At 42.1% G+C, this 25552-nt stretch overlaps 1 protein-coding gene across 1 annotated transcript in view; it reads left to right on the top strand.

Annotated features, from left to right (window-relative positions):
- Positions 1-1257: 1257 nt before the first annotated feature.
- Positions 1258-25552, top strand: part of ANO4 (anoctamin 4) — a 454222-nt gene continuing 429927 nt past the window's right edge. The window contains exons 1-2 of the mRNA XM_060165661.1: positions 1258-1300; positions 25258-25341. Coding sequence (XP_060021644.1) covers positions 1258-1300; positions 25258-25341 — 127 coding nt within the window. The remainder of the gene's footprint in view (positions 1301-25257; positions 25342-25552) is intronic.

Genomic DNA, 25552 nt, shown 5'->3' with positions numbered 1-25552 from the left:
AGCTATTTGACTTGTAGCATATTTCTGTTACTTATATAATGCTCCTCTTCCCTGATATCTTTGCTCTAATATCTTAAAATCATTTAGCCGTCATATTTTCCCTTTAAAAATTTAGTGATATTTTCAAATTATGTTTTTTATGGAAAACTTGAAAACCATAGAAAAGTAAAAAAGAAAACCTCAATTATTTATGACACATTTATATGCATTTATTTGTTTCAGCCCTGATGACCACATGTGTGGTGTCCAAGATGGGATGTATATATACAAAGAGATGTGCAGGGCTGGTGTGTGCCTGGAACAAACCAACACCTCCCTAAATATGGACAAATAAAATCATATTACGACTTCAACTGATGCATTTGGTGAGAGCAGTCAGTTTTCAGGCCAGTTTGTTAATGGGCAGCAAGAAGAAGCATTTGATCATTTATCACATTGTGAGTAGGCCTGGTACCTTATTAGTTTGAAAATCTGTGTAAATACATATTATAACCAGAGAAACTGTGATGTAACAGGACACAGAGACAGAGAATCAGAACTAGAATTTGGGCTTTCTTATCCTTGCACTAATGAGTTCTCTCAGAATGGATGTCCAGGTCACACAAGTAAACTGCAAACTCATGCAGCTAAAAAGCCCCCTTTTTATATTTTCATAGTTTGTGTATATGTACTCGAGAATAGGTTGAGGAGACAGAGCTGCTTTAAAATAATGCCCTTATTTCTTGCTTTCCTATTCTATCTTCCTCCCTCCATCCCTTCCTTCCTTGTAGGTTAGGGGCAAGGAGATTCAGTGCGTGGACTTTGGAATCAGACAGACCTGGATTTGAATCTTGGGCCGCCCCTCACTGGATATGGGACTCTAGGCAGTTGGTGTAAACTTTCTCTGCCTCATTTTCTTCACCTACAAAATTGTCTCATAGTATTATTTACTGTGTTTAGGCCCAATTAGGTTTGATTCTACTACTGTAACAAATAACTCCAAAACTTTCAGTGGCCGCCATAACACAAGTTTATTTCTCACTCACTCAAGCAAAGTTTGCTCTGTGTCCGGGTGACTCTCCAGGGCTCAGCATTTCATGTTGCCTCAGTTTCATGGCACCTGCATATTAACATGTTCTTGTATGATCTCCATGGCAACTAAATACTTCAGCCTAGAAGTGGCACATATAATTTCTGCTCACAGTTTTTTGTTTGTTTGTTTTTTACTAATAAACAGTTTCATGGAAGTGCCTAACTTCAACAAGCTGGGAAAATGCGATGCGTCTACGTCCCCAGAATGGAAGGAGAACTGGAAATGTTGGTAAGCAGCATTAATATCTACCTCACTCTACTTTCCTTGTCACCAAATTTTCAATGTGCTCTTTCTCACACAGAGAATCCACTCACGCTTTTCCAGGGAAACAACCCAGTAGTTCCACCTCTCTCAGAGTCCAGGATGAAGCGTACTTTGGATCCACATTTTGCCTGTCTTGGTCTGGAGCACCATACTGTAAAGTTCGTGAAGTTCCAGTGCTTGGCACAGAGCAAATTCATTATGATTAGTAATCAGAGAGAGTAGGTTAACAACAGCAGCACCAGTAGTATCTTGCCAGTCATGTTATAACATAACATCTCCTTCATTAGGACGTTTTGACAGCTAAGGCACCCATTGTTTGGGCAGTTGAGCATCCAGTCCCCCTTCTTAGGGAATTCACCCCTTCTCATCTCAATTTATGTGATCGAGGAGGAAGTATTCCTGTCCTACTGCTAAGGGTGGGTATGTGAACAAATCCTAAAGAATCAACTTATTCCATCTTACTGGCCACTAAGATGGGTTCAGAGAGGCATGTGCTACTTTCGTTGGTCAAGGAAGACTCAATCCTTTCCACTGGAAAGGGGGAGAAAACCCACTTTTTCTCTATTAGGGTTGTTGAAAGGATAAGATGAAAGTCTGTACCTACCAAAGGTCATCTTGTGACTAAAGTGAGAACCTTCCAGGAATGAAGTCAAAAAGAAGGAATGCCAAGAAGTGATGAAAATGAGATTGAGTTCTGCTAATAGCATTTGAATCCCTGGATTCAGCCATGGTTGGTTGTCTGGAATTTTCAGTAACTTGAACCAATAATTGCCTCTTTTGCTTAGCTCGGGTTGATTTGAATTGTGTTACTTTTAGTGGTAGATTGCAAAAATGGCCACAAATTCTTCTCCTCCATGTATTCCTACCCACTTGCTGTATACCTTTGAAGACCCTCCCACACTGACCCTGGGCCTAGTCATGTGATTTGCTTTGGAAAAAAGATGCCCACAATCATGACATAGAAGAGGTTTGAAAACCATGTGTGCACTACCATGTGTAAAATAGATAGCTAGTGGGAACTGTGGTATGGCACAGAGAGCTCAGCTCTGTGCTCTGTGATGACCTAGATGGGTGGGATGGGAGTGGGTGGGAAGGAGGCCCAAGAGGGAGGGGATATACGTATACATATAACTGATTCACTTTGTTGTACAGCAGAAATTAACACAACATTGTAAAGCAATTATACTCCAAAAAAAAAATACAATAACCCATGTGTGTAGCAGAGCTTATCCTCTCTTGGCACTCTTCAGGCTCCTCATCACTGCTTCCATGTGAATAAGTGCAGGTCACGTCCTTGCTGAATAACAGAGCAGAGAAGAGTTGTCTCAGCTGAGCCACCTTAGATTAGCCAGCCCCAGCCAATCCACTAACTCATCTTAGACACATGAAAAAGCCCAACAGAAATCAGCCAAACTTTTTCCAGACCTGAAAAACTTCCCAGAAGAATCATGAGCCAAGTAAATGATTGCTATTTTAAATTACTAAGATTTGGGGTGGTTTGTTATGCAGCAAAAGCCAACTGATGCATTTTCCAATGAAAGAGTTCTACCTGCTACAACCATGTTATGGTAGTTCTTTTATATCTCTCTACCCATCTTTAGAACATACTAGTTTTGTGATAGCTTAATGAGCATGTAAGTAGGTACTCAACAACTATTCCCTAAATAAGTGCTTGAAATGAATAGGGGAACTAAAGAGACAATGTCGTAGTCCACTGAACTGATTCCAGTGCTGAATATTTTAGGCATCAAGGAAGAAGTACCAAGAAAATGAGTGTCTAGTCGTACACTTATTGACTATTTGCAGCCTTCTTTTGGGAAATGTCTGTTCAAATATTTTGCCACCTCCTCCGCACTTTTTTTTTGGCAGGAGGAATTGTTTGTCTCATTGAGTTGTGAGGATTCTTTCTATATTCTAGATACAAGTCTTCCCTCAGATATAAGGATTGTGAATATTTTCTTTCATTCTTGGGCTTGCCTTTCTCCTTTTCTCAATGGTGTTTCTTGAATAGCAAGTTTTATAATTTTGATGAAGTCTAACTTATCAATATTTTAAATGGTTCATGATTTTTGTTTCATCTTAGAAATTTTTACTTAACTTGAGATCACAAAGATTATCTCCTGTACTTTTTACTGGAAATGTTAATGTCAAATTAAAATTTGTATTTGGTGTGAAATAAAGGTCAGGGTTCTTTCTTTCTATTTTCTCTCTTCTTCCTTTCCTTCCTTCCTTCCTTTCTTCTTCTTCTTCTTCTTTTTTTTTTTATATATATGGGTGCCCAACCATTCCAGCAAAATTTGTTGACAAGACCATCCTTTCCTCATTGAATTACCTTGGCGTCTTTGTTGAAGGTCAGTTGACCATATAAGTGTGGGCCTATTTCTGGATGCTCTATTCTGTCCCATTGATCTATGTCTATGCTTATGCCAATACCACACTGTCTTGATTCTGTAGCTTTAGAATAAGTCTTGAATCAGGTAGTGTAAATCTTCTAAGATGGTTTTTCTCTTTCAAAATTGATTTGGTTCTTCTAGTAGTAGTTCTATAAAAATTTTAGAAATAGCTTTTTAATTTCTTAAAAAAAAAAAAATCCCTGCTGGGATTTTCACACAGACTACAATGCAACTACAGTTCAATTAGGGGAAAATTGATATCTCAACAACTGAGCCTTCCAATCCACAGAACAATATATCCTACTACTTATTTAGATCCCCTTTACTTTCTTTCAGCAATGTTTTCTGGTTTTAAGAATACAGATTTTGTATAACTTTCATTAAATGTATTAAGTGTTTTTATGCTATTGTAAATGGAAATAGTTGCTGGTATATAGACATAGAATTAATTTTTGTTCAGTTTTGATTTTGTATTTCTAAAGGAATTTGTATAATTTATTTCAGTTGTCAAATTTACTGGCATGAAGTCATCATAATATTCCCTTATAATCCTTTTAATATCTGTAAGATCTATAGTAATGTCCCTCCTTTCATTCCTAATGTTGGTAATGTGTTTCTTCTCCCATTTTTTCTTGATCAGTTTAGCTAGATGATTTCAACTGCATTAATCTTTTCAGAGAAACAGCTTTTGGCTTTATTGACTTTCTTTACTGCTTTTATGGTTTCTATTTCTTTGGTTTCAATTGTTATCTTTATTATTTCCTCCCGTCTACTTGCTTTGAGTGTAATTTATTCTTCTTTTGTAGTATCTTAAAGTGGAAACTTAGTTTATTGATTTGAGACCTTTCTTATTTTCTAATATAAGCAGGTAAAGCTATAAGTTTCCCTTTACATGCTGATTTAGCTGTACCCTACAAATTTTGATATGATTTTTTTCATTTTTATTCAGTTCAAAATATTTTCTAAGGCCTGTTGTTATTTGTCTTTGATCCAAGAGTTATTTAGAAGTATATGTTTCATTTCCAAGTATTTTGGGATTTTCCAGAAAAAAAAATCACATGATCTTATCAAGAGATGCAGAAAAAGCATTTGATAAAATCCATCACCTAGTCAATCAAAACTCTCAGTAAACTGTGAATACATGGGAACTTCTTAATAAACTTAATAAAGAATATATACAAAAAGCTTAGAGCTAATGTCACACTAAATGGTGAGAAATTCAAAGCTTTTACACTGAAATCAGATACAAGGAAAGGATGTTCCCTCTCACCATTCCTTTTCAGCAACATACTGAAAGTTTTAGCTAATGCAGTAAGAGAAGAAAAGGAAACAAAATGTATACAGATTGTGAAGGAAGAAATAAAACTCTCTTTATTCACAGATGACATGATCATCTATGTAGAAAATTCAAAAGAATCAACAAGAACAACAACAACAAAGCACTCCTGGAATTAATAAGTGATTATAGCAAGGTTGCAAAGTATAAGGTTAGCATACAAAAATCAGTTGCTTTCCTATATATCACCAATGAACATGTAGAATTTGAAATTAGAAACATAATACCATTTACATCAGCACGCCCCAAAGTAAATTACTTAGGTATAAATTTAACAAAATATGTACAAGAACGGTATGAGGAAAAGTATAAGACTCTGACGAACAAAACCAAAGAAGAAATAAATAAATGGAGAGATGTTCCATGCTGATAGATAGCAAGACTCAATATTGTCAATATGTCAGTTTTCCCCAATTTGATCTATAGCTTCAATGCAATCCCAATCCCAGAAAGTTATTTTGTGGACATTGACAAACTAATTCTAAAGTTTATCTGAAGAGACAAAAGACCCAGAAGAGTTAATACAATATTAAAGGAGAAGAACACAGTTGGAGAACTGACGCAACCTATTTCAAGACTTACTGTAAAGCTATAATAGTCAAGACAGTGTGATACTGGTGAAAGAATAAAGATATCAATGTAACAGAACAGAGAGCCCAGAAATAGGCCCACATAAATACAGCGAACTGAGTTTTTACAAAAGAGCAAAGGCAGTATAATAGAGCAAAGAAAGTCCCTTAAACAAATGGTGCTGGAAAAACTGGGCATCCATATGCAAAAAAAAAAAAAATCTAGACACAGACTTTACACCCTTCACAAAAATTAACTCAAACTGGATCACACAGCTAAACGTAAAATGCAAAACTATAAACCTTCTAGAATGTGACATAAGAGAAAACCTAGATAACATTGGGTATGCTGGTGGCTTTTTAGATATAACACCGAAGGTATGATTGGTGAAGGAAATAACTGATAAGCTGGACTTCATTAAAATTAAAAAACTTCTGCTTTGTGAAAGACAATGTCAAGAGAATGGGAAGACAAACCACAAATGGGGAGAGAATACCTGCAAAAGACACATTGATAAAGGGCTGTTATCCAAAATTTACAAAGAACACTTAAGATTCAACAATAAGAAAACAAACAACCCAATTAAAGAATAGGCCAAAGGCCTTAACAAACCCTCACCAAAGAAGATAAACAGATACAAATACGCATATGAAAAGATGCTCCATATCATATGTCATCAGGGAAATGTTAATTAAAACAAAATGAGATACTACTACATAACTATTAGAATGGACAGAATCCAGAACACTGACAACACAAAATGCTGGCAAGCGTGTGGAGCATCAGGAACTCTCATTCATTGCTCCGGGGAGTGCAAAATGGTACAGCCGCTCTGACAGACAATTCGGCAGTTTCCTACAAAACTGAACATCCTCTCCCCATACAATCCAGCAGTTTTGCTCTTTGGTGTTTCAATTCCAAAGTAGTTGAAAACTTAGGTCCACACAAAAACCTGCACATGGATGTTTATAGCATCTTTATTCATAATTGCCACAACTTGGAAGCAATCAAGATGTCCTTCAGTAGGTGAATGGATAAATAAACTTTAATATATCTAGACAATGGAATATTATTCAGCACTAAAAATAAAGGAGCTATCAAAAGACATGGAGGAGATTTAAATGCATATTACTAAGTGAAAGAAGCCAACCTGAAAAGGTTACATACTGTATGAGTCCAACTATAAAATATTCTAGAAAAGGCAAAACTATGGAGACAATACAAAGATCAGTGGTTGCCAGGGGTTGGATTGGGGAGGCATGAATAGACAGAGCACAGAGGATTTTTAGGGCAGCGAAAATATTCTGTATGATACTATAATGGTAGATACTTGTCGTTATATATTTGTCCAAACTCAGAATGTACAGTATCAAGAGTGGACCCTAATGTAAACTATGGATTTTGAGTGATTATGATGTGTCAATGTAGGTTCATCAGTTGTAACAACTATACCACTTTGTGACGGATGTTGATCACGTGGTGGGTGCGTGAGTCAGGGCCGGGGGTATGTGGGAAATCTCTAATACCTTCCCCTCAATTTTGCTGTGACCCTAAAACTGCTCTAAGAAAAGTCTTATTTTTTTGAAATTCTTTCTTCAATTTTTTTTTTTTTTTTGGTGGATGCCCCAAAAGGCCAAAAGCAAAATGGGTAGAAAATATCTCATTCCAAAATAAGATGTTACACTCCTCACAAAACTTACAGATGAGGTGGTCAGACACGGGTTTCGCAACTTCCAGCACACACCTACCTTAGGGATATATTGTTGAAAATGAGAAGGGTGAACTACTAGACTCCCGGGGGCTCAGAGAATCACAAGCAGTCAGCAGAGGAGATGCACTGCCTGTGTCACGGACGTTCAGATGGATGTTCTCTGAGGAACCTACAAAAGTGCCCCATGAGAGAGGAAGATCTATCCTGACAGGAAAGACTAAATTCTCTGTGATCCAGTGTTCACTCTTTGGGCTTTAGATTGTTCGACCAAATGGAGAAAACTCAGTTCAAGTCAGTGAATGGAGGATTGGTGATTTCTTTCATTAACGTGATCTTTTCCCTTTAGGACTTTGCTGCCACTGGTTTTTAAATCTTCTCTGGATTTTGTTTGCCTTTTATTTCTTAGTCTGCTTTTCTGCAGTGGAGGCAAATATTTTCCTCCCTAATGATCGTATTCTTCTCGCATGAAATTTATTCTCGGTAGGCAGCTAATAAAAATCCATTCAGCATTTCTCTTTGTTACCATTAATTTATTTATTTTGGATTGTTTGGTTGATGTTATTTTAAAATCCCTTGGCACTTACCACCCCATATATGTTCTATTAAACAGATATTTAAAATCTCTTATTAAGAAGTGTTCATAAATAGAGGATGTACATGTCTCTCCTAAATATCAGTTGTTATATATATTCTGATTATCCCATTATGTTTGCTTTCACCTCTCTCAGTAGGGAATTAGAAACTAAAATGTGTTTGGGCTGAAAAGGACTGGTGCTCTGTGGAGTGATTAGAAAGTTCAGTGGTTTGGATGTCTAGGATGGGAAGGTGAGAAGCAGAACTGATGTTCAGCCAGGACACACTGGTCCCAGTCTTAAAGTCCTGAAATCCTCCATTCTTGTTATAACAAACAGGCACTGACCCAAGACCCACATTGCCTGGCACCTTGTTTCCCCGGGACTTCCCCACAACCCAGCGGCTAAAGGGTTAAGCCTGGCACACCTGGGGTCCCTGTTTAGGGGTGCATGTGCGGTATTGGCTGTTCAATATTATGAACATCATTAACCCTTATGAAAGGGATTACTACTTGGTTGGCATTCCTAAGAGAATCCCGGAAAACTGCTTATAATAAATAATAGGGGTTAACCTCTATTGAGAACTGTTCTAAAGGCTTTATACCTATTAACTTGTTCGACACCCTCAACAACCCTATGCTGTAGCTATTATTATTGCCCCATTTTGCAGATGAGGAACTGAGGCCCAGGTCATACAATGAATACGTGGTGCAGTTTGGAATTTGAATTCAGGCTGACCCCAGAACCAGTGCTCTTTTCTAAGTCTCCTCTTGGATCTGACCTTCCATGATTCTCTGAGCAATACACATTTATTTGCCCATTGACTGTGGGCAAAATAAAGAAAAATAAGACATAATCCAGTCTTTTGCATAGTTTGTCATCTAGTGAATTTGGTCAAGCTCCTCTTCTCCTGTTCTGGACAACACAAGTCCCACACAAATTCCTTTCCATGTCAGAGAAACTATTTAATGAACAAACTCCAGAGGAAATAGTTTTTACATAAGACTCTTGTTTAATGGTGTTCATTGCAGATTAGAAAGGTGATATTTTCATATGTTGCTTTCTAGGAGATGGGAAATAGTTTTTTTTTTTTTTTTTTTGGCTGTGTTGGGTCTTCGTTGCTGCACGCGGGCTTTCTCTAGTTGCGGCGAGCGAGGGCTGCTCTTCATTGCGGTGCACGGGCTTCTCATTGCAGTGGCTTCTCTTGTTGTGGAGCACGGGCTCTAGGCGCACGGGCTTCAGTAGTTGTGGTGCATGGGCTTAGTTGCTCCGCAGCATGTGGGATCTTCCTGGACCAGGACTTGAACCCATGTCCCCTGCATTGGCAGGTGGATTCTTAACCACTGCGCCACCAGGGAAGTCCCAAATAGGAAATAGTTTTTTAATATAGAAATTTTTGCTTTTCACATTGAGATGGAAGTTATGGTAATTTTTTCACCAATATGAATTCAGAATAATTCAAATCCAAATGAATCTGAATATAAAACATTTTCACCCGTACAGTCATTGCAACACTCATAGTTTCAGGATGAGATACACATGTCTGTTTTCAGAAAGGAGTCATACGGCATTTGTATAACAAAATAAAGCATATTTCAGGTAAATATTATTGGATCCTCTAATAAATTTTCCTTGGTATAAATGCATAGGATTTAATAACAAGATAACGTCCCCCCAAAGCAAATTCTATTTTATGCTAAATTCAGTTAAGTTGGCTGGAGAATGATTAGTGAAATATGTTATAAAAGGCATTCGTACAAGGAAAGAATGCATGAAGCAGTCTCTAAACACATTTAACTGTGAGGGGCTAACTGCTTTGTATAATTTGAATGCATTTAATTTTGGAATTTTGAAAAACAAAAGTTGTCATTTCATTTTATCTACATTTATTTTTTGCAGGTGTAGCAAATTATAGCAGAGCTCCAAGGGAGCCCTTATTGTTATAGAAACGGATCTGTTATGTAGCTATAATGCTCCATTGTTGAAATTAGTTATTTTAAAACATTCAATTTGTTAAATCTTTAATAATGGATCACATTCTAAGTCAAGCTGATGGTGGTCATATGAAAACTAAATTAGTTTTCAGCTGCAGCAGTTTTAAAGAATGAGTATTTGCAGAGTAGTTACTAAACTAAAAACTTAAAATAAATTATTAAAAATGTTAATCACCAAAACAATGTTAATCACAGAGAGGTGGCCACTTCCAGTGTCAAATGCAATATAATCACGTTCAGAGCAGTTAATAATACCTCAAATAGTTCAGGTTCAGAGCGTGCTGAAAAGTGAAGGACTAGTTTTCCTCAGTCTATCATCTGAAAAAGGCATTTTCCTGGAAAGATTTAGAATACAGCTTTCATCAAGGTTGTGACAGTTCATGTTTTACTCCTGAAGACATGGTGAATGAATAAAACATAAGAAAATCTGAATGACAAGCTTGTCTTTAAGAAATTTTACCGACAACAACACAAATCCTGGACCTCATCTTTCAAATGTCGTTTCCTCGGTGAAGTCATCTGTGAACACTGCGAAGAAAGACCCCTCTCGCTCCTTGCAAGGTGTCTTTACCACTCCGTGCTTCATCACAGTATCATAACTTTTTTTGGCCTGTTCTTCTCAAGAATGAGCCAGGGTGAGGCTACCCCTCCTGCTGCAGACCAGGAGACAGGGATGCTGCTTCAAGACCTCAGCCCCGCCTGACAGCGCAGGGCCTGAGCACAAGGGAAGGCTCTTGGCAAACCTGACAATGAAAGAATGAGGTGTATTTGTCCATGGATTCCCCAACCAAGAGGCCCAGGATTCTCAAGGACTTGGAGTGGTATTATATGGACAGAAGTTCAGGTGGCCTGAAGAGAGGTTAATTAATTAGACACTACTTTTAAGTTCCTGCTGATTAGAAAGAGCTGTCAAGAAGAAGTAAAGTGCAATTTGTAACACATTTTGATCATCCTTCCTCATGACCCTACCTGAGCTAAAATGTGGAGGCAGAGGGAGAAGAAAGACCAGCACCTGGATTGCAGAAGACAACTTGCAGATGGACTTGGGTCTCAGCGGAGGCATGAAGGGGAAGCAAGGGAGCAGCTCCAGGCTCAGGCCCCAGGGCTGGCACAGGACTGGGCACCAGAGGTGGGACAGGCTGACAAGAGCACCCAGCCCAGAGTGTTGAGGAGTTGGATCCCTGCCACCCGGGCCCTGCCACTGTCCTGTGAGGTGGGCACAGCGCTAACTAGCAACGGTGACCGCCACTTTAGAGATGGGGAAAATGAAGGGTCACACAGGGCATCTTGACTAAGGGTCACCTGCTGGTAGTTGGATGACCCAGCAGGAATAAACTGTCAGATCACGCGATCTCACTACCCAGGGCGGCCTCGCCCTTCTCCCGGCCTGACTCCACCGACCACAAAGTGACATTTCATCCTAGAGCTTCGCCCATCGGTCCCCCGCTGCCACCTCGCTGCCCTCCCAGAAGAGCCGGAGCGCGGGAAGGGAAGGGGATGGGAGGGGAGGACAGTTGCAAGTGCGAAAACCTGACACCTGGGATAGGCCGGCGAGCACCAAGGACAGTGGCGGTGGCGAGAGGGGCGCTCGGAAACCTTGCTAAAGAAACGCCCTGTTTTGCCTGAGCCAGATTTCTCTGCCCTTCCTGTGCCTCCACCAGGGTGGGCACAGCCCACACGCGGTTAAATAGCCTTGACAGCATCGCCCCGCAATTCGTTGGGCACTGGAGTTTTTCAAGGCCGAGATACCCCGGTGACCAGGACAGTCAGCCCCGCGCCAGGAAGCCCCGAGGGCCCTCACCGTGTCTTCGCGACTCTGCACTTGGGACTTGCAAAGCCTCGGGTGCGCCTGAACCCGAGGGGGCGTTAGGCGGCCTCCCCTTTTCTCTTGTCCCCATCCCCATGGATACTACTGGCTTCTTGGATCTCTTTCTCGTTCCCCATTTTCCAGACCCTGATTCAAAACAAAGAACTCTCACAATAGGATGGGTAGGCTTCCAGCGGGGTCGAGCAAGGGGCTCGGACATTAAGTCATTTCGACAAATAATGTTTGAGTTCGTGCCCTGATCGAGGCGCAGGGCAGTCAGAGGGGAATAGGACACTGATCACAGCCTCGTGGGGAGAGAGACGCACGAATAAAGGTGACAGGATGCTGCTGCTGCTGGGACAGGTATGAACTGTTGGGGTCAGAACTCGGTACTTAGCTGTCAAGGACGTCATTAATAAAAGTCCTCAAGGCAAAACTGCCACTCGCCCCTGGGCTTTGGCCTCGGAGGCAAAGCCTTCTCGAGACTGCCGCCTGGGCTGGGAACCGCACCCTATAGTCACAGGCGGCCGGACCCAGGACCCCATCCCCAGGCACGCTCTCCAGGGGAACTTCCCTAGCAAGGGAGCTGAAGGCTCGAGGTCCCGGAAACCGTGGCGCGCTCTGGACTTCCCGATCCCGCGTCTGCCCGCGTCACCCCTGTCGCCCCCACCCCGAGGGCCACCCGGCTTGGCGTGGACTCAGCCGGGGTCCCGCCCGCCGCCGGCTGGCTGGGGCCGCAGCCGCCTCGCGCTTCCGCCCGGCCCCTCCCACCGCCTGTTTCGCCCCTCCTCTCTCCGGGTCGCGCGTCCTCCGGCGCAGGTTCAATCCCCGCCGGGACCTGGAGCGCCGCGGCCCGTTTGCGCCCTTGCTCCCCGCGCCCTGGCAGCGAGACCCGGCCCCGGGTGTCTGCGCGCCGCCGGAACCTCTCCGGGGCGGCCGCGGCGGGCTGACTGGGCGTGCTCGGGAGCTGGGAGGCCGGGCGCCGCGGGAGCCGAGCGCATGCCTTCGCGGGGCGGGACGCCCGCCGTCCAGGGGCGCCACGCGCAGGCGGCCGCTGTCGCCGACGCCCTGGCCAGCCTGGGCAGGACGCGGGCCAGGATGGCCTCCTTCACAACATACGGTAACGGCGGGCGGTCGCGGGCTCTCGGGGCTCCTGGGGCGGGCAGACCCGGGAGCCGTCTGATCACCCTGGGAAACTTCGGGGCTCGGCTCCCGGGAGGGTCTGGAAGGGAGGGAGCCCGGCTGCAGCGCGCGCTGGCCTGCGGCTGGGGGACCGATGCCCTGTGCAATTGGAGGATGCCCGGAACCTGGGAAGGGGGGGTTTGTAGAAAGAGTCGGTGGAGTAAAATCGCCTAAAATTTAGGTGTTTTCGAGCTTCGGCACTCCAGTAAAATTCCGTTCGCTTCAGACCACCGAGGGGAAGGTATACGTGTGTTGAGTCCTTTCCTAGCGGTGTGAGGCTTGGAGTTAGAACTGCGTTCAGTCCTTGCTTATCTTGTCCCTGACTGACCTTGGGCAAGTTATTTAAACTTTTCTGTTCTTGCATATCTCCATCTGTAAATTAGAGATGAGAACATCTCTCTGACAGATGCTATGGGGTTAAATTATATGCACCAAAATATGTTTTTAATACAAAAATAATCAGCTTGGAAATAAAAGTTGCATGGAAATAGAAGACATTCCTTTCCCCCCTTTTTTGTTAAAGAAATATATTTTTAATCATTATTTTTAAGGCATTGTACAGTTCTGAAGGAAAATGAAATCACAGTGTGAAGGTTTCATACTCAGCTAGAAATCCCAGACACTTGGGAAGCCAACAAGCCTTTTTTTATCAACATTTCTGCTTGCGTGGAAAAAAGCAATTCTCTTTAATCCTTTATCAGAGATGCTGCCGAGACTGGGTTATAGGAGGCGGAAACTCAAGTAAGACCTCCCTCCCTTACCCTGGCTTGCAAGCAGTTGCTGTGATAACATCTAGTTTTGGCGTTTTAAACGCGGAGGTACTGAGCAATTGTTGGGGAATGTTCTGCGGGGACATCTCTGAGCCAGGGCTTGGTGGGAGGGAAATTGCTGCCCTTTGGCATGGAGGCTTCATTCTCCAGACCAGTGATGTCCCCTGCTCATTTTCCCAAGGTTAAAGGGGTCAGTCTCTATTTCTTGGGATTTAAACTGTGTAAAATGATCACTCAGGTGGCTCTGAGGGTTTGCAGTTGATGCTTGGGAACCTAACAAATTGTGAGCAGATTACAAATTGCATACTAGTGGCCTATTTTTTTTAACTCGGGGCATTTTCTGCTGGGATTTGGGTTGTTGCCCCTGCTGCACATTTAATACATAACGTTGTCATTCTTGGGTTACCATTTGGGACTAATTCACCATCCTGACGGTTTTTTAGTCATATTCATTGGCAGAAACCTATTTTTACACCTTTTTCTATCAGGGGGATCTAACTTCTGGTTTTTACATGATGTTAGGTTTCACATGCCGTCCTGTGGATACCGTCAGTAAGAGGTTTACATACTAATCAGTTCCATAAATTTCTAGACGCTTTAAAAGCTTAATTGGGCACCCAGGTGGAGAAAATGAAGTCAGAAGAAGTGAATTGTTTTGGAAAAGCAAGTATATTTCAGTAATTAAAGGAAAAAAGGTGGCAGATCATTTTTTTTTGGCAACTAAGAATTAACATGGGTTTCTCTTTAGAACCTTAAAGGGAACTGAGACAGATTTAAGTAAATATCTCAATTAGAATTTGTGCTATTTTAAATCTATTTTGACACACTCTTCTCCCTCCCCCATCCCTAAAGTGGTGAATACACTTGGCCGCTAAATGCACATTAGTTTCTTGGTCTGTAGCGATGTGACCCAAGACACGACAAGGTAAATGAGTCCATCAGGGTTTTCAACCTGGTGAAAACAAAACCAAGCACATTCAATATATTCCTCATCCACTGGATGCTGAGATTATTTTCTGTTGAGAGTTTGGTCCAGCTCTGGAACCTTCATCTCTCTGAAAATCTAACTGCTTTAAAAAAAGTCCCCTTTCAATTCTGTTGGATTTGGGTTTAGATATCATGATGGGGGATGATCTAGGTTTCTTGCCTGGGATTTAGAGGGTTCCATTTTTATATTCATTTGACTGATTTAATAAATGCCTCAGTCCTGTCTTTAGCACAGGGGCTGCCAAGAGAATGAACAGTTACAGTGTAGACCGTGTGTTTTAGGTTCCTAAGAAGAGAGAGAAATTTGGCTTATGTATGCATTTCATTAGCAGCAGCCTCCGGTTAAACCTCATTAGCTTCCCATCCAAATATGCATTTTTTGATCCTATGTTGGAACTTGTTTTTTCTGTATTTTGGCATGAACTTTTACTTTCGGGCAACCATCTAGACACGTATCCTCTGGAAATGTGGAATGAGATTAGGATAATCGATAACTGTGATATGTCCTCTAATAAATATATGTTCAATGGATGATGCACTTTTAAAAAATTCTGGATTTTAAATGTCTCAGCCTTTCATACTCACTATTCATCTTTCTTTCCTTGTCCTTTACATGGTTTAGGTTCTTAAACGCTTTTAGCTCATTATGTAACCACGTGCATGAGACCAAGGAGGGTGACAAGAGAGAAGGGACCGGGACTTGATTCATTCTTGGCCGTGCAAAAGAAGGCACAGGGGGCTGTGTCCCAGGCTGCACCAGGAAGGGACTTGTGGTTGGACCTGCCGGCCTGGCATCGAGCTGTCAGCGTGGGGTCTGAGGAGCTTATGGGGCACAGTGGGGGCTCCTTCAGATAAGGAGGTCCTCTCTGAGGAAATATTTGAGGGAAGGGCTAAATGAAGGAAAGGAACAAGCCATGTCATTATGAGGGGAAAGCGCATTCCTGGCAAAGGGAACAGTAAGTACAAAGGCCCTGGGACAGGAATGAGCTTGCCACGTTCAAGGCTAGCTGGAAGGTCAGTGTGGCGAGAGCAGAGAGAGCAAGTAGAAGACGAAGGAGATGCAGTCAGAGCCAGTTTTGTTGTTGTAACTATTGTCCCCTCATTTCCCTCCTGCCTCTTAAAAGGCTTCTTCTTTGTGGACTCCTGCATCTGTTTATGTTGGTGTTTGCCTGGGTTCTGTCCTTGGCTTTATAATCTCACTCTCAAACATTTGGATGACATTGATTAGACATCTACTAAATGAGAGACAATGGCCCTGAGGGCAAAGTCAGTCCCTTAGCAGGAGGCCTGTAAACTGGGGTGACAAAGTTGTAAGCAGAAGTGTGGACTATGCTGGGACACAAACAATAACAACAGCACTTTATGCGGATTAGCTCATTTAAATCTCGCAACCATCTTTTTTTTTTTTAATTTATTTTTGGCTGCATTGGGTCTTCGTTGCTGTGTGTGGGCTTTCTCTAGTTGCGGCGAGCGGGGGCTACTCTTTGTTGCGGGGCGCAGGCTTCTCATTGCAGTGGCTTCTCTTGTTGCAGAGCATGGGCTCTAGGCACGTGGGCTTCAGTAGTTGTGGCACACGGTCTCAGTAGTTGTGGCTCAAGGGCTCTAGAGCACAGGCTCAGTAGTTGTGGCACACGGGCTTAGTTGCTCCACGGCACGTAGGATCTTCCTGGGCCAGGGCCCGAGCCCGTGTCCCCTGCACTGGCAGGCAGATTCTCAACCACTGCGCCACCAGGGAAGCCCCTCGCAACCATCTTTAAGAAACTAGTCCAATGTTAGCCCTGTATTCACTTGAAGAGCTTGAGGCCCAGAGAGGTTGAAGAATTTACCTAGTCTCAGCTAATGAGTGGGGTGCCTGAAGGCAGGTTGCAGAGTTTGGCTGAAGAGCCTGGGGCTAGGGGCAGTTAGGAAGAGGAGAAAATGTGCTCGTTCATGCAGACGTTCACCAGGTACGGGCAGCTGTGTGGGTAATCCCAGGGAGAAGGCATGGCTTGAGCAAAGGCTAAAGGGCAGTGGATGACCAGAAGTGCAGGACTTCTGACTGGAAGGGGGTATAGGAGGGGGGTGTAATGAGAGCCAAGCCTAACCATGCAACACAGAATGGAGCGAAGCTAAGAGATGAGAGCCTAGGGCATAGCTTCCTCACCTGTCATTTTGTCTTTATTCAGGTGAGTCCCGAATAAACAGAAATCACCAACTCAGAACTTCTTTCTTGTATGTGCTGTGCTTGTCTACCCAGCTGTCTGCTAGACTTCTTTACCTGTATACTCCTCTGACATTGCAAACTCATTGTGTCCAAAACAGAATTCCTCTCCCATACCTGTGTCCTATAGAATCACTCCAGCTACTGAGCTCCAGCTACTGGACCATGGAGTACCAGAATAAATGAGATCTCACTCTTTCTCTCAGGATAGCACAGTCAGCTGGAGGAAATAGGCTCCTAAAGAGATTTATAATGCAGTGCTGCGGGAGAGGGGATGGGGGGAGCGAGGGATAGGTCAGGAAGAGTTACCTGGAGGAGACGATGTGAAAAGGCCAATTGGGAGAAGAAGGACGTTCCAGGGAGGGGCAACAACACGAACAAAGATGAAGGGGATAGATGGCAGGGGGCATAAGGCAGCTTCCAGCAGCATGGTGTTGGTGGAGCATGACATCCAAGACAGGAGACATTGGCCGGGCCAGCATGCTATGCAGTCACCTAGACTAGAATCCTGGGAGTCGTCTTTGAGTCCTCCCTTACCAGAATATACTAACAGTGACCTTGGGCAAACCAATTCACCTCCTGTGCCTCAATTTTCTTATCTGTAAAATGGGGTCACTCTGAGGTTTAAATGCAACAGTACTTGTAAGAGCATATGAGAGACACATAGTGAGTACTCGGTAAGCATAGCTATTACTGTCAACTGCCTCTCCCAGCCCGTATACTCTCAACTACCAAGTCCCATTGGTTCTTCTTCCTTAAAGTCTTTCTACTCTGGTTTCTCCTCTCCCTGCCCCCTCCTCTTATGCTGGTGGAGGCCACCGTCACTGCCAATTTTGACTGCGGCAGCAGCCTCCCAGCTGTCTCTCTGCCTCTTTCCCCGCCTCTCTGATCCCAGTTGCAGATCTGATCCTGTTATTCCTCTGCTTAAAACTCTCCAAGGGCTCCCCTCTGCTTACAGGTCAAAGTCTAACCTCCCTAGGTTGGCAAACAAGGCCCTTCAGAAGCTGACCATCCTTCTTTCCTGCTGCCCTCAGCCCCAGCATCCTACCTTTTAGGGAGGGAGGTGGCTGGGGGTGGCTGATTGCACCTGGTTTTCTCAGGTGTCTGAACCTTGGCCCATGCTCTGAAACACAGCCCTTCCTCCTTTATGAGACTCCCCCTCTCCTTTGACCTCCCCATCCTACTGGGCTCCTCTCTTGGAACCTTTCAGGGTACTCCTCTCCCCAACAGCTTTTCATTTTGTACTGTAATGAGGACTCCTCTCTGTGGGTTGTAAAATCCCAAAGGCCAAGGACTACATCTTTATCTTTATATTCCTTGTGCTTAGCCCAGCACCTGGCATATACTGGGTGAGCAATCCTTGGCTGTCTGATCGACTGAAGGACTGAATGGACTCTCGCAAGGGGTAGTACACCTATGCTAACGGGCTGGAAGTCATGCTTTAGCTGCAAAATAGATCCAAGGAGCTGTTTGAGGACTTCTCTTGTTTTTGCCCTCTACCACCTGGCATGCTTGTCATTATGCAATCCAGACACTCATGGTCAACATTGATTTAGGATCCTTTTTGATTAAGAAGCTGCAGCAAAGTCTACACAGATTAGTTTTTGACCTTCAGCCCTTCACACTTTAAAAGTTTCTTTCTGGGGCAAAATTAAAATTTTATTTTGAGCCTGTGAAGGAGCACTTTAATCTTTTCCTTTAAAACATGATGTTCTTTGTAATAGGCGTGTGGATTTTTCTATTAGAACTTAGTCCTAGGCAAACAGTCCGTAGCTACCAAGGAAGTTTCTAGAACAATTCAACATATGTTTTGCGAGTGCTTACTATGTGTCAGGTACTGTTGTGGGTTCTGGAAGTAAAAACAAAATTAAAAACTGTTCTCATGAATCTTACATTGTAACGAAGAGGCATGGGTCTTTACCTTCCGGAAAAAATGAAAAAGAATGTGGGATTTTCAACACTGAATCAAATAGGTACAAGGAGGAAAGAAAGGAAAGGAAAGGCTTTTCTCTAATTAGGGTTCCTGCAAGGTCTTTTGGCCACTGTGCCTGCAAGGGTGGAATCAAAGGAAAGCTGAGATAATCAGTATCAGGCCCGGTGTTTAAAATGCAGGAATGGTGACTATAGTATTTGAAAGCTTACTAGAGTCTTTGGCAAACATTTATTGTGCTTTTTATGCATTAGGCAGAGCTAGGCACTGTGGACAGAAGGTGAATAAGGGATGGTCCTGCCCTCCAGGGGTTTGGGTCTAGCTCAGGTCCAGTGGGAGACGCAGAGGAGGGAACAACTCCTAGTATTATCACAGCTGGTCCCTGCCCTGCTTGTCTCCTAATGCTGCTGCAGAGTTACATGAAAGAGCAAAGGTGAAAATGTTATGAAAACCTAGAAAGTCCTAGAGCAATGTAGTACACAGCACTGTGGTGTGTTTATTGTCATTACTGTAGGGAAAGCTCTGTGGAGTGACGCACACTCTCTACACTTTGATTAATTCATCAACACCTTAGGGGAGACCTTCCAAGGCACCAGTTCCTACCTGGTGCCAGCCTGCATCTACTGTGTGTGCTAGGCACTCAGTGTTTTTTAAATGAATGAATTTCAGTCACAATGTAAAGGAGGAATTTGAGGCCCAGGGAGCTTAGGTGATGAGATACAGGCTACACAGCTAGGAGGAAAGGGTTGGACTTGAATATTAACTTTTCTGTAAGCCTATAAAATACACAGCAGACATAGAATAAATCACACCAATATTTCTGAGGGACATACATATGCACACACACACACACACACACACACACACACACACACACACATCCCACACTATTTTGTTTTCTTACCGGTGGATTCTCTAGAGCCTTTTATAAACAATTTTAAGTGATTTACAAAAAGACAAAAAAAACCCCCAACCAGATGTAGTAAACAGTTGTAGCTCACTCTGCACAATAAATATGTATTTGGTAAAGCAAATGGTATTTCCAGTACACTTGTGTAGGGTAGTAATTAAAGGAATCATACGGTGAATTTTTTGGTAAAGTCAATAGTTATGCATCATTTGCCTGTTTGGTAATTCTTGAGTTTCATCTGTCCATATGTATAAGCAGACTTCTAATATGTTTTTAAGGGTTTAATGAAAACATTTTCTTTTCCTTTTTAAATTTGTCCTTCCTTTCTTGCCAGTGAGATGTTTTCCCAGGCTTTGTGGATTGTGGATTCCAGGGAAGGATTTTACCAGGACCTGGAGATCCTAGACCAGTAGCATTGCCACCACCTGGGAGTCTATTAGAAATGCAGTTGTCAGTTATATATCAATAAAATGGAAAAAAATGCAGAATTCCAGGCCCACCCCAGAGATAGTAAATCAAGCTCTTCACTTTAACAGGATACCCAAGTTTTTGCAGTCTCAAATTTTCCGTATTTTTCCAAACATTTCTTGCTCAACCAATCAGTTATTGTGTTAAAATCTCCCCCTCTGATGATGGATTTGTCAGTTTCTCCTTGTAGCTCTATTAATTTTTGCTTCATATATTTTGAGGTTATTTAATCTCAAATAACTCAGATGTAACATTTTTTAATATCTTCCTGAAGAATCAGACCTGAACCTTTTATCATTATTTATTGACTGTCTTTATCCTTAATAATTGCTTTTTGTCTTAAAGCCTTTTTCATCTAAAACTAACATAGCTACTCTAGCTTTATTTTGATTAATGCTTGCTATATCTTTTTATATCTTTTACTTTCAACATTTCTGTGTCCTTATGTTTTAAGTGTTTCTCTTATAAATAGCATTTAGTTGATTTTCTTTTTGCTTTCTAAATCCATCTCACAATCTCTTAAATAACAAATTTAGACCATTTACATGTATTGTTACTACTAGTGTAATTGAACTTAATTCTACCATTTTACTTCAGATTTTCTCTTTGTCTTGTTTTTTCCCTATGCTTTCTCATTTATTTCTCTTATCTAAGTAGAATTTTTTTGTTAAATTTCTTCTCCTGTTCTTCCTCACCATCTGTCTCCCACCCCCTTCAGCACAGCAAACTGGTTTGGAAATATAGTTTATTTCTGTTATTTTAATAATTACCCTTCTACTTATGGTTAAATCTTACCTAACAAATTCTACACATATTCATTACATTTTGTTTCACTAACTCTAAATTTAATATGTTAACCTCTCCCCTGAATAATACTTTGATTTTGAGCACCCAGCTCATGGCTTTGTATAGTATGATTATTTTGCATTTTAGTTATATTTCTTTTAAAAAATTTCCCAAATTAGATATTATAATTATCATTTTATATTGACAATTTTTGTTTAGTTTTGCCTACATATCTACCGGAATTCTGCATTTGGTGGGAAAATGAAAATAGGCATGGTACCTGCTTTTTTTGCTGTGGTTAAGATGAAAGATAGGTTGAATGTTGAGATGGGCCTGATTATTTGGTTATAAGACCATACTGTTTATAAGTATACCCAAAATAATTTGAGACAAAGAAAATTGGGTTAATTTTGTCACATGTTTCTGTTTAAGTGGGCCTCTGAAAACAGAATCCCCGAGATGATGTCTATCTCATTCCCTGCAGAACCTCATCAAATAAATGACTGTCAAAGATGTAGCACCAGATACAACAGGAATCCACCTAACACAGCTTATGATGTTAATCTGTCCTCCTCTGTCTTTGCCTTTGTTCTCAAATATTGGTCTAGTGTAAGACAAACCTAGGTTTTAATTCCAGCTTTGTGACGTCCCTGAAGTGTGACTCTGGGCAAGTTCCCTGATTTTGTGAGCCTCTAGTCCCTCATCTGGATAGTGGGATAATCACACCTACCTTAAAAGAGTTGTTTTGGAGCACAAATGAAATAATGATGTAAATGAAATAATGAATATTTAGCATAGTGCCTGGCAAGGAGTAAGTACTCAATGACTATTGTTGTATGAATCCACCACCATCTCATTTTTTTAGACATTTTTTGCAGAATTTGCATTCCTAATTTGTCCTACTGTGATTTCTGCCCCCTTTGCTTCTTTAAAAAAGCTATTGTCCATACAGACAGGTGGGCAAGACAAATTTATAATTTAACAAATAGTTATAAAATGAATACTGTGTTACCACCACCTAGGTCAAGGATAGAACATTCCCAGCACCATAGAACCTACCCCCACTCCCTGTACTTCTTCACAATTTCAAATTGCTTTCTTCCTCACCAGATGTAATCACCATGCTGACTTTTGTGCTAATTATTTTGTTACTTTTCTTTACTGTTTTACCATTTATATATGCATCTATAAACAATACAATTTAGTTTTGTTGTTGAAATTTTCATAAATATAATCATATACCATTTGGGTTTTGCTTCTTTCATTAAACATTATGTTTGTGAGATCCATTGATAGTATTTTGTGTAGCTTTGCTTCATTCTTGTCCTTTGCTATATGGTATTCCATTTTATGGGTACCTTTGTTCTTTTTAAGTATAAAATAAAAATAATAGCTAACACTAATTGGACACTTTCTATGTACTACTTTATAAAGTAAGTGCCTTTATTATCTACATTGTACATACAAGGAAACAGAGCCCCGTAGAGATAAAGTATTGTGCCCAAGGGTTGGAACCAGGTATCTAATCTGGATACTAACTCCAGAACCCACAAAGTTTATTAACCTCATTCATAGTCTCAAGTTCTTCCACTAGGTACCTGATTTTGTTTTTTTAACTACAGTTGGTTCCTAGAGGATTAAATGGATAGTCAAGCCCTCCCACAAAAATCTAACATTTTTGTTTTAATTCTTATATAGGAAAACACCTTCCTTTACAGAGTCACTTTGTACCAAAACTGCCACAGGTTTTTGTACTTCTGCTCTTTGAGTCTTTTCAAAATATTGCCACCCAAACTATGCCCTAGTTTTACCATTCAGATTCAAGTCAAATTTCAGTAGTTTTTCCTGTTCAAATGTACGCACAGCCTCTTCCCAAGCATTCATTCCTAACTCAAGCATTATGCTTCCTTATTGATTACTGATTTCTCAATGTGCTTTTCTTCTTCATTCCTTTCCTCTCCATTCAGAAGCATTTCTGTGGCTATTGAATCTCTCCCTTCACCCTCCTCCCCCCCTTTGATGCCATTGACATTGTCCCTGGGAGGTCTCCTCCCTTCCAAAATCTTTTAAGGACAGATCATTAGTGAAGGGTTTAAAAAAAAATTAGGAATGACAAGTTTAGAGTAGTTTGATATGTTTTAGGTCTGGGTTTTGTTGATTCAGCTGATTCCACAAATATATATGGAATGACTTGCTCACATTTTGTGAAGCTGACTTATTTTTATTAGCCATGCCTCATCCTCTTCCACCTCCCAACCCCTAGCCCAGAAAAAGTGAGATAAGCATTATTGTCACCATTTTCAGATGGAAAGACCAATACTAAAGGAAGTCAACAGCTTGACCGAGTTCAAGGAGTTCATGTGCAGCAAAGCTGGGACTTCAAACCCTAGGTGTGCTGACTCTCAGCCCTGTGCTCCTTCTTTTTGATCACGGCAACCTCTACTGAAGTTATAACTAATAGGAAGGGGAAATGGTCCTTTGTTATCCTTTCTTTAATTTCATGCATTCCTTTGTTCTTTCAACCAACGAACATATATTGAGGATTCACCTTATGCCAGGCAAAACACTAAGCTCTGGAGATAACAAACTGAAAAACGTGTGGACCTGCCCTTGACAAGCACATGGTTTGGGATACCCATAAAACGAGTGCAGTCTCGCATGCACAGTGCTGTTGGAGGTGTGTCTACTGTTCCCGGAAGCCCCCTAGAGAGGGGGGATGGTCTGGGAATATTTCTTAGAGGAGAAGTTGGCCACGTGCACTTGCTCGAATTAATTTTCCCCACAATAAAAATAGTCTTAAAATATTTTTTTACCTCCCTGTTTGTGGACCTACAGTGGCCTTGATGTGGGCTCTGAAGGGCTCCCACTACTTCCCCGCCCTCTGGCTCACTACCTGCGTTTGTCAATACTTTCTAGCTGCTTTCAAACCACAAGCATATCCGGACACGCCGGCGGATGACTCCCATTTCCTGCCCTCTCTGTCCAGGTACCTGCTGTTCTTTCCTCCTCCTCATCTGCAAAGCCATCTTCTCTAAAAATCCGCATTGCTCTCTCAATAAAATATGACTCAGTACGTTTCTAGAAACCCTTTCTCTTTGACTACGTTTGACATTCTTGATGATTTCTTTCCCTCGGACTTCTAATTTTCATCATTATAGATCAGAGTTTCAAAGTTTTCCTGGTATCCCATAACATGTAATATTCAAATATTTCCTTCAGGTCAGTTTCGCAGCCATTCTTACAGTAACTCTGTGTAAACTGTAGCGTTTTATATGAAACAATATGTATTTATTTTGATATTTTAAATCACGTATGCCCTGCCTTCTTCATAAACAATTTGAAGCAGTTCTGATCTCGATTTGAGCTCTGTTCTGCCACATGCTGTCGTGTGACCTCGGGCAAGGTGCTCGGCTGCCTGGAGCCTCAGCTTTTCCACCAGAGACGTGGGGTGACGCGCGCCCTATTTCACGCCGTGCATGAGACGATGTGGCTGAAAATGCTAGGGTGCCGTGTGAATGGGAGGTTTTGGTGTCTTTGCCCCTCTGTTGGGAACATGGTCTGCTCATGGTAGTGAGGACTGCAGTTCAGCTGGCTGCTGAACAGAAAAGCCTTGCAGGGAATTGCCCCCGCTTCTCTGTCTCCACGGCTGCTCCTCCCATGGTTTGGCCACCACCATCTCTCATCAGGATGACTGCAGTGGCCTCATAAAGGAGTCTTTCTGCCTCTCCTTTCATCCTCCTCCTGACTGTTCTCCTTGCTGCCTCAAAGTGATCTTTCTGAAATGAAAATGGGATCCTGCTCTCTTGGCAACATCCAAACTTGTTAACGTGGTTTATAAGACCCCTCGTAGTCCAGCGGCTGTGCACCTCTCTTGTACTGTGTTCAGCTGCTAACTCGTGAAGCAGAGGCTTCCGAGTCTCCAGACAAGATGATAGCGCTCTGCCTGGATCCTTCCCCTCAATTCACCCCCCTTTTGCCTAGTTCACTTCCCCCAGGAAGCCTTACCTGATACCCTCTAGTCTGGGTCAGGTGTTTTCTCACCTTCCCCTGTAACCCTCCCCCAGCAACCTCCCCCTATTATAATAAAGTGACACCAAACTGAAATTGCCTGTGTGACAGTCTGGGTTGTTTGTTGAAATGTTTCAATGCACCTAGCATTCCCTAAATGTCAATGAATGAACCAATGAATAGGTATGAGATACTCAGACACAGACAGCTGGTTTATTTACCAGCAGTCATATACTTTGTGGTCATGGTGTTTACCAGGATGTAATTAACCTTCTCCTCTTTTGTTTTCTTAAACAGACAAAGATATAAGCAGTGGGAGTTATAACCTTTCCTCCGCAACGACGGGCAGCTACTACAGTTGTGTCAGCCAGATCACCATAGGTGAGCCACCGTGCCGGCTTTTAATGAAACCTATTATTGCCTATAAAGGTTGGGGGTGCAGGGCTGTGGAAGGAGTGAGTAGAAAGGGTAAGCGCATCAAATTTATTTTCAGAGTCAGGGTAAATACTTGTGGACTCACCTTGTTGGGGTGCCCTCTTGTGGATCCTTATTGCTTTTGCATAGAGATGGATGGAGGAAATGTGATCCAGAG

Source organism: Lagenorhynchus albirostris, chromosome 11 (genome assembly GCF_949774975.1).
Source record: "Lagenorhynchus albirostris chromosome 11, mLagAlb1.1, whole genome shotgun sequence".
Taxonomy (NCBI): domain Eukaryota; kingdom Metazoa; phylum Chordata; class Mammalia; order Artiodactyla; family Delphinidae; genus Lagenorhynchus; species Lagenorhynchus albirostris.
The sequence above is the reverse complement of the archived record's forward strand: the minus strand, read 5'-3'. Positions and strand labels throughout refer to the sequence as shown.